This window comes from Sipha flava, unplaced genomic scaffold (genome assembly GCF_003268045.1).
Source record: "Sipha flava isolate LNK unplaced genomic scaffold, YSA_version1 0_pilon_pilon, whole genome shotgun sequence".
Lineage (NCBI taxonomy): Eukaryota > Metazoa > Arthropoda > Insecta > Hemiptera > Aphididae > Sipha > Sipha flava.
Window position 1 is genome coordinate 5,161,784 of NW_020271713.1, and position 10,543 is coordinate 5,172,326.

General features: G+C 29.7%; 1 protein-coding gene across 1 annotated transcript; it reads left to right on the forward strand.

Moving 5' to 3' along the window:
* Window positions 1-7,717: 7,717 nt before the first annotated feature.
* LOC112686700 (baculoviral IAP repeat-containing protein 8-like) lies at window positions 7,718-10,190 on the forward strand (the record flags this gene model as incomplete). The annotated part of the gene is given in 4 exon segments (XM_025559135.1): window positions 7,718-7,933; window positions 8,033-8,226; window positions 8,302-8,378; window positions 9,618-10,190. Coding segments are annotated over 4 exon segments (789 nt in total). The 3' UTR covers window positions 10,099-10,190.
* Between the last annotated feature and the right edge of the window lie 353 nt (window positions 10,191-10,543).

Consider the following 10,543-nt stretch of genomic DNA (forward strand, 5'->3'; position numbering starts at 1 on the left):
GTGTAGCGGTATCAAAAAAATGGAACGCATGCTATAGAAATTATAAAAAATTTGAATCTAAAAACTGAATTTGAGATGCCTGCAACAAAAACTTTTAAAGGTGGACGACCTTTGAAAATTTTTTCCGAATGTACGGAAAGAAGTAAAAAGTTTAAAGTTTTATCTCTAACAAAATCACATACCTCACCTGAATTAAGATATGCCCTTTCAACAAAATATCAAAACTCAGGGAAAAGATGTGCTGCTTCTGTTTTAAATCAACTAACTACAATCCCAACAAGAGGTAGAAAAATAAAGAATGTATTAAAAGAAAAAAATTGTGAATGATTACCCGTTGCATATACTCCAGACGAAGCTTTAGTTTTTCTTATTGAAAATAGTTTGACTTGATGCTATACAAAAAAATTGTAAAATTTATCCAAGTTATGAAAATGTTATTGAAGCTAAGAAACGCTGTTACCCGGATAACTTGCATGTTACAGAAACTAGCTGCAAAATTCCAATGCAAGACCTTTTAAACCACACCACAAAACGTATTTGTTCACTTCCTCAAGTAAAGTTAGAAAATGAAATGACAAATTTGGAAATGCTGTATAAGTGGGGATGTGACGGCAGTAGTGGTCAGTTGATGTATAGAATGAAATTCAATGATTTGACAACAGATAATGATAGCACTGTGTTTATATTTTCACTAGTACCACTTCTACTTCGCTGTTCAATTAGTGACGAAAATGTGGTTTTGTGGAAAAATGTACGACCTTCGTCACATTTTTTTCGTCCAATAAAATTTTTGTATGAAAAGGAAACAATAGAAAGTACGAAGAGAGAAGTAAATGCCATCGAATCAGAGTTGAAAAATATATTTCCAACAGATATTTTATTAGAAGACAATAATTTACTCAAAATAAAACATACTTTGATATTTTCGATGGTTGATGGAAAGGTAACAATTTTACATAGATACAAAATTAATTTAGATTTTTAAAGTTTTAAAATTTTTTTTTAGGTATGTAATTCAATGACGAGTACATCTAGCCAATCGTGTTACATATGTGGATGTAAACCTAAAAACTTTAATGACATCGATAGAGTGATAAAGATACCGACAAAGCCAGATAATTTTAAGTTTGGATTGTTCACTCTTCACGCATGGATAAGATTTTTAGAATGTATTTTACACATATCCTACTGGTTATCATTAAAAAAACATGGCAGGTAATTATAAAAAAATATATATTCATAAATGTATAATAGACAATCAAAAATCACATTAAATTATTTAACTCTTGAATAATATGGTCCAACGCGGTTTTTTTTTTTTTTTTTTTGATAAACAACTGTTTTTTAATAAATAAATTGGAATAACTGACGTATGTGCACATAATACATACATAACTATTGGTGGACCTTAAAAATGTTCTACTAATTTGGCGGACCACACTACTAAAAAGGTTGGGAACCGTTGGTATACTACATACAGAAATTATATTATGATAAAACCGAAGATGAAATGACTAGGAATCGATTGTCCTATAATGGGTATAGATTACGATTTGTAGTATTATTACCAGGGTTCGGATTTAATAGTACCGAAAATACCTTAAAACATGCTCTATAAATATGCCCTAAAAATACAAAAAAAAAAAAAATATATATATAATTCAAAATGTTATTTATTTTATTTATTTATTTATTTAATTTTGGTTTCATACAATTAAATACTGGGCCCCACTGAGAAGACTCGTGTGGGGGCCCAGGAGTTCTAATTTTATACATTATATATTTGAACAGTATAATATTACAATTATAAAATATATATTTAAACAGAAAATTTTATACAAATGAATAAGTATTATATACAAACAGACATACCGTATATATAATATAATACATATTAAATGTATTATATTATTTTATGAAGTAATACATTAATAAAAAAAAAAAAAAAACTAAAATGACCATCTTCTTTTAACAATTTCAAAAAAAACTTTTATGTACGTCTTGTTTTATGTATACCTGTTTTACCTTGAATAATGACATCGTTTGTATGTAACTATTTCTCCGTTTTTTAAGTGTTGAGTAACTTTTTGTCACTATTACATTCACACAATAATTTGCAAAATAGAACACTTGCATCAATCGAAAAAATATCATCGCCACCAAACTCAGACACAAAATATCTAAGTCTTGAATAGTTCGATGTTTTAACTTGCAGCGTTTTACGTAAGTATCGAAACAGAAAAACAAATAATACACAATCGAATAATAAACGAATATAAAACGAAATCAAACAATACGAAGAACTGACACTGAAAGCATGAAATACGTATGATAGACGACAATATATTGTAGAACAACAATAAAATAAAAATAAATAAAACAGTTAAGAAGGCATAAATGTATAAATATATTTGATATCGCCAAGCTACTTAAAAATAGATTCTAGTAACATGTTAAATAGTAAACACCATATTATTTATCAATTTACGATATGAAACGAAAATGTGGGAATTTTTGGATTCACATAAATGTATACTGTTTTTCATTCAATATAAACGAGATTTATAAAAAATACAAAATAAAGCGATCGATTATCCCCAACACCAATAAAGAAGACGGAATCATTAAAAATGAAAACTGTGTTTTGAAAATTGGAAATTATTAATAGCAAATGATAAAATGGTGAACACAAGTCAAGCGGTACGAATAAAAATCGTAGTGTGCACCTGCGTTTTATGACGGGTGCCACTAAACTCACGACAACGGCACGACAACCGTCGTTCGTAATGGCGGTGGACGGCAGTGAGACGGTGATCGTGTGGTGCCGTGTGCAAGGTCACATATTTGCACTACAATAAAAAATTTTCGGTGCATACTAGTTGCGGTCACTCAAAATATATATCTAGTATATATGGTATATACCATGCTATTTTATTTACAAAAAAGTTTCAACGTTTTCCTTTCCATTTTATAAACAGACTTAGGGCTGTTTACACTATTTTTATCGTGTAGGTTTGAAATCACAGTAGTAATTGTGAAAAGTCACGCGGCAACTTCGGGTGAACATTCATTATTGCAGTGTGTATATTTTTTCTAATCAATGTAACGCCATTTGACCCCAGTTAGCTGCTCCACTGCTTTACGTTTAACACTGTAACTAACCTTTTGCCGTACCATTGATTGGTGATAATCTAGTTCGTGATTATACTACTATTGCAGAGGCGTATACAAGGGGCAATGTGGGGTCAGATCCCCCCCAAAGGTCTTTTAAAAATTGTTTAAAATAGTATTCTTAATGTAAGGAAATTACAAGGAAACAAAAAAATATTTCAAGGATTTATTGTAAATTATTATTTTGTCACATTCAATATATATATATATATATATATATATATATTTTATAATTTATTATTTTGAACGTGCAAGTCTTTTGGTTTAGAAATTTTTTTTCCATAATAATTTGTTTGCAATTGATCCCCTCCATACAAAAGTTATATGTACGCCACTGCACAATTTTATTTATTTTATTTACTAACTTTACAGATGAGTAATAGATATATGACCGCAACTAGGATATTACCTACAATTCGCGTGACCGCAACTGTTATATGTCCTTATCTCAAAAATCGTCTCTGACCGCAACTCGGATGCAGCCAAAATTTTGATCGTACGATATTTCACCGTACGGTCGAAATCGATGTGCGTGTAAATGGGCTTTGCAGTCGGTTCATTGTTTACATTAACCCTTCAGCGCCATTTCGTCGGCGTTCAATAACACCACCTGCCGTCACAAATCACGACCCTACAACAGGTACCCCAACTGGTATCGTATCGTTTTGCCTCTTGTACGTATCGGACATTCGGACGAATTCCAGTACATTATTATTACAATGATTATTACTTCGTTTATTTCCAAAGAGAACATAAACTATCGAAAATATTTAATACCAACAGTTTTTAATAATATTTGATACTTTCTGAACCCGAAATTTGACCAGCGGAGAATATTATAATCGTAGGTCGCCTTAGAATTGCACGGAATATAGAAATCAAACGAAACAGCTGTTCAATATAATTTTACGATCACAATATGTCTTTGGTACGTATTACGATTTTCGTCAAGAGAAACACTGGTGACCAACCTGTAGCAGACCCGCAATCTGTACATTGTACAGTGTACAATGTTGTCTTTTTCCACCACTATCCCCTATACCGCAACGTACAATACCAGTGTGGACGCCGTCGATTTCACTATTTATCGCGTCCCACGGCCGACGCTACATCGCAAAGGCTACCACCACCCTAACCACCACCCTAACCACCACTGACGCTTCCTCCCTCCAGCGCCTGCGCCAGAATCAAGGACGAACAGACAGCGCCGAACAGACAACGACGACAGACAGACGAACACGCGTTTTCTTCGTACACACCGTCCTGTTTGCAACCGTTTTTTTCGTCCGTCCGTTCGCGTCTTACGTTCTCGTCAACCAGCAATCGTTACGTTCTCTCAAAAGTCATGGAATCGTCGACATCACGAACCTCGACAAAGGAACATTCTCCGCCGATTGAAATCATCGATGTCTCAGGAATCCCCAAACCATCGACGTCACCAGCCTCGACAAAGGAATGTTCTCCGCCGATCGAAATCATCGTTGTTTCAGGAATCCCCAAGCCATCGACGTTACAAGCCTCGACACAGGAACATTCTCCGTCGCTCAAAATCAGCCGTTATGAAAACATCCGTATGGAAAGTCGTACGGATTCGCAACAGAGCGACGATTCTTCTTCGAAACGGTTCTGCGCACCTGCGCACCTGTTGGCCATCATGAGCAAGACCGATAATATCCCAAAACTCTTAGAATCTGGATTGGTAAATTATTGGTTTTTCTTTACATTTTTTTTTCAACGCCCTCTTAAAATGTTTTTGCTCGCCCCCCTCCCTTTCCCTTCATCGTGGGTTTTCGAGTTTTCCATTTGGAGTTTTGTGTCGGTCCGTAAAAACCAAATTGAACCCCCTCTTGAGCGTTCGGAATTAACTAGTTTAAAGACTCACGCACACAGAACGCGGTCTGTCGTGGCGGTCAGCGATCTGATGACAGCACACAGGCAGCGATAATTTGTAAGCGGTCTGCTACAACAGTCATAATCTAGTAATCTAGTACACAGTTGCTAATATCTGTCCACTTGATTTCATTTTTTAATAATCGCCATTTTACAATAATGTCAAGTTCTGACGAGGAACAACTTCTTTTATTACTTGCCCTTAAAAATAAAAGGAAAAACATGATATATAAAGACTATAAATATAGAAGACTATTCTATTAATAAATCTATTATATTTTACTTATGTTACTAATTTTAGTTTCTACTATAAAGTATATACTTACCGGTTATACCCAGTTCTTTAAATATTTTATTCCACGCTTCGGCTTTTTTTACTACATTTTTATATTTCTCGTGAGATGTGTCGAATAAGTACACACAGTGGCGTAATTGTGTGTGTGTGTATGGGGGGGACAAGGGGGGAAACACCCCTTCCGAAATTTTTTTGAGAGATAAAGGTATAATTTTGCCCCCCCTCCCTCCAGATAATCCAACAGTCCAAATAGCACCTTTTATTAATGAACTCTTATGGGTATTATTTAACAATATTGGTACCTAGTACCTGCTACCTACAATTTATGTTTATCTAAACTATAAAATGAGCTAAAAGACATGTAAAATCAAACAATTAGATATAGTGTATAAAATAAATACAATAAAAATATGTTTTAACTGATGAAGGGGAGGGGTGTCAGGGTTTTGGTAATAATAAATATATTATATTGCCCCCCTAGATTTTTCCCCAATCACGCCACTGAGTTCACATACTTTCTTACTTGCTTGATGAGCATTTCAATTTCTTCAGCCATTTTAAAAATATAATATAATTACAGTATAACAGAATATAAAAAAAACCAATAAATAACAATGGATCGACAGCTGCCCGCGTGGAATTTTGTACTTTTGTACAACGGTATCGCCTGTCGTTGCGATCTAAATTGTACCGCCGCGACAAAACGCCCACTGTGTGACAGGGATAATGCGATATTACGTATTACATCTTTACCGCCTTACCACTGCGGGAAAATATCGCTGACCACCGCGACAGTCACCTTTCCATCTTTTAGGTTAACCCATGTGTTACACACATTATCTCGCTGCCACGTGTTGTACCATGTCGACGTCCAGAGGCCAAGCATCGCATTTCGAAAACTCGATAAATTAATTAATTAAATTTTTGTATTTGAGCTTCAGTTTTAGTTCATATGCGAAACGCTTTTTCATTTTAGATATTTAACTCGGTGAATAATATTTATTAAATACATCAAAATAGGAAAATACAAAATTTATAAAATTGTAACCCCCTACCACTTCATCGTGTATAAAATAATTCATTGTATGTGTGTGTGAATATATATGCGTGCGTACATGTGAATTCATATGCGTACATTTTGATGACAATTTTAATGTATTAATTTTAATATGATTTTTTGCAGTCACGACGACGACCACTAATGATAACCGAGTCGATCTATACTGTTGGCGATCTCTTTAATTTTAAATTATTTGAAACCCGCCTGAGAGCGTTCATTGATAGAGGGAATACCAAATTTACACCTTATCAAATGGCTTCAGCTGGATTTGATTACATTAATGATGAAGAAGTACAGTGTGTATTTTGTTTCGTAAAAATTAAGAATTTATCGCAAGTTCATAATATAGAACTTACACATCGTGATTTGTCTCCGACATGTACATTTAATCAGAGACCATTCGGTAGGTATTATTTAATACATTATTAACTTTGACGTTTTGTCTCCTGGTTGAAATTATGTACAAAATGTTTTTTGATGTATAAATTATTATTTTTTGTGTTGTTATTGGCTGTTGGAAAATTGTGATAACTCGTACATAATATAATTAATATAATAAAGTACTATTCACCATTGCATAAATTTATGTTTGAGTAAAAAACTAATACTTTTAGTTGATTTGATTGATCTATATTACTGCGAGTATTTAATGATAAATGTAATTATAAAGTCTAGTCTTAATCAAAGAAAGTGAAAGCATTTTGATTAAGTGTGCCAAAGTAGAGGTGACCGGATCAGGTTTTAACACGGGGTAAATTGTAATATAGACTAGATAAATATTTGTAGATGGCTTCTGTAGAATTCTAATAAATATCGTTGGATTCGTAAATAATGATTATCATATGTTGTTGTTATCAGAATCATTATACAATTCATAAAGCGATAACAATCATAAACTGTTTTTATCACTTAACAGTGAAAACATTTTGTTACTTTTCGGCTTGTTATCACATTTATAAAATTTCAAAAACAGAATTTTAGTTACTAGTTAGTTTTAGTTACTCAAATCCAAATGTTGTAGAGTTTAAATTGCAACAACGCTCATTAATGTTAGTATTATACTACTTTTTTAATTACAATAAATATATAAAAAGTAATAGTGGGGTATAATGTAACAAATTGTTTGGGGCGAATATATTAAATATTAAATTATAATTAACAATCAATATTTACTGTTAAAAAAAAACTATATAAGCTCAAGCATAATTTTTTTTTTGTCTTATATAATTTGATTATTTTGTATATTTTACACTAAAATCTTTTGAATATTTTAAATATTTAATTAAAATTTTATAATTTAGGGCCAAATGTTTTTCGGATTTTGTACACTACAGGTTCATTTTATGAAGCTACTAAAAAGTTTTTGAAACTAGAGTGCGCTAAACCGACTTTTGATATAGTAAATATTAGGTATTCAAATTTTGAAAATCGCCTTAATACTTTGAACGATTGGCAGAAAAATGGTACCACTGATACTCATATGATTAACATTTGTAAAGCCGGATTTTATTATTCTGGTGAGTTTTGTTTCTTATTATATCTATCACAGTTTAAATTTACTAAATATACTTATCAACATTTTCAATATTTTTTTTTTTATTTTTTTTTTTTTTAAGGTAATAAGGATTGGTTTGTGTGCTTTTGCTGTGGTTCTAGTATAAGAGCTGAGAAACTGCGAAACGTGCCATGGAATTTTCATCGCACTATGAAACCATGGTGTCAATTTCTTATTTTAAGCAAAGGTCGACCTTTTTTAAGAAAAATGCATTTTACACATAATCCGATATTAGATGGACCAGTCAATGAAATGGTAAATATTTTAATTTAAATTTTTTTGTTCTTATGATCAAATATTAATTTACACTTTTTTTTTTTTTTTTTACAGAAATTTGAAGCACTAATAAATCATCTGGAACACAAAAATAATTGTTATATATTTGTAAATCATGAAAAAGAATTTAGGTTAGTTAAATTCTATTGTTTTATCTAATTCTTTGCCATTAAATGTCATATATTTTCTGTGTCGACTATTACAATAGACAGTTAGCTTTTTTTAAATCTGACAAATGTTAAATTTTTCGAACCATTGAAAAAGGAGTAAAAAATGATTACCATAGAAATTGTTTAACATTAAAGTTATATTTAACTATAAACTTGGATATTAATTTATAGAGATTCTTATAATCAAATTACTACAGTTCCTTTGTTAACTTAGCCAATAATGATGAATCATAATGTGTATTTTGATTAATTTTTAATCATTATCTTAACAATACATTACCAATATCATTAAATAAAATTATAATTTATATTTTGTGTAACAATTTGATACACTTGCTTTTTTTCTTAAATGTGTAATAACCATTTTTTAGGACTTAATTTACTTAAAATAGTTCAAATATATGCATATATATGTATTACACATTATGTTGACTTAAATAATTGTTTTTACATTTTAACGTTTTTAAAATAAATTTAAAAAAAAATCAATTAAATTAAAAAGTAAATTTTTAAATAAATAATTAATAAAAAGTAATTTTTTTCCATTGAATTAAAATTTAATGAAAAATTAATAGTTATCTATATCAAGAATATTCTTGTCGGTGTACCAATATTTATTTAATGTTTGTTTTTAATATTTTTATTAAAAATATAAATCCTTATTATAGATTCATTCTTGCATAAGAAATATAAATCCACACATAACTCATCTTAAATTTATAAAATATTAATATATTTTTATTAAATATAATTAAAGTTATCATTCTTTCCTATTAGATAATTTATATTAAAAATTCTTAATCTCATATTGTTATTACCGGTTAGCTAAATATAATAATAATATATAATAATAAATGTAATACTATATAAAAACTATACACATCATATTTTGGTTGTGTATCTAAATATTTAATTGTTTTAATAGTATATTTGCTGATTAGTAATAATAACTACTAATTTGGAATCCAATTTGATATTGAACATTATAATATATAATATATAATATATAAAATTATAATATAATAATATTTATATTTCATATTTATTGTAAAATACGTATAAAAAATGTAAGGGAATTTTATTTTATTATTTTAAGCTAATCTTATTTCAGTGGTTATCAAATTTAATATGAATATTATAATAATAATTATAAATAAGTTATTTATAAAATATGTTAAAATTGTTTTTACTTTATATTAGGTTGAACAGTTTATCAAAGCAAATGCGACCAAAGAACCCTATTATACCAAACTTTAAATTAGATGTTTGTACAGTAAATCCTAAACTAATGCAAAAGGAAATGTTATGCAGAATATGCGGCAAAGAAAGAATGGAAGTTGTCTTCTTACCATGTAATCATTTATATTCCTGCATACCTTGCAGTGTGAATAGTAAGGACTGTAAACAGTGTGGAAAAGAGTATTCATATGCTATACGCTTGTTTGTTTACTATGCCTATAATTATCATATTATGGATGGTACAATTACTTTTGTGCCGTATTTAAATCCGTTGCTGTGTAAAATGTGTGAATATTCTGAAATAGAAGTTGCCTTTATACCATGTAAACATCTTTACAGCTGTTTTGCGTGTGCAGCAAAATTGGATAAATGTCTGCTATGCAATATAAAAGTGGCTGCATATATAAACTTGAAACTTACATCTTTGTCGCCAGATTTGTAAAATTAATTTCATCGTAATAGAGTTTAATATTCATGAGTACATATGAATAATAATATTAAAATTCTAGTATCTAATTATGATAATAATAAATTCCAATGTATAATTTTTTTTTTTTTCAAATAAAATGTATAACAACTTCAATAAATATATGTGCATAATTTTTAATATTATTATAATTAAATATTTAATTTTAATTCTAGTCAAAGTTTTTTAATTTTTTCAATAGAAATAGAAATATGTTTGTAATTTAGTAATATTTTTCATTTAATATGTTTGCAAATAAATTATAAAATGATAGTTATTTATGTTAAATTTTTTTCATTATAACTTTGGGTTGCTCCAAAAAAATAATATGCTTGATCGATTCAATTTGATAACAGTCTCTACTTAAAATTAAAATAAAAACAGACTATTTATATTACTTCTCTTGTAGCTCATATAGAAA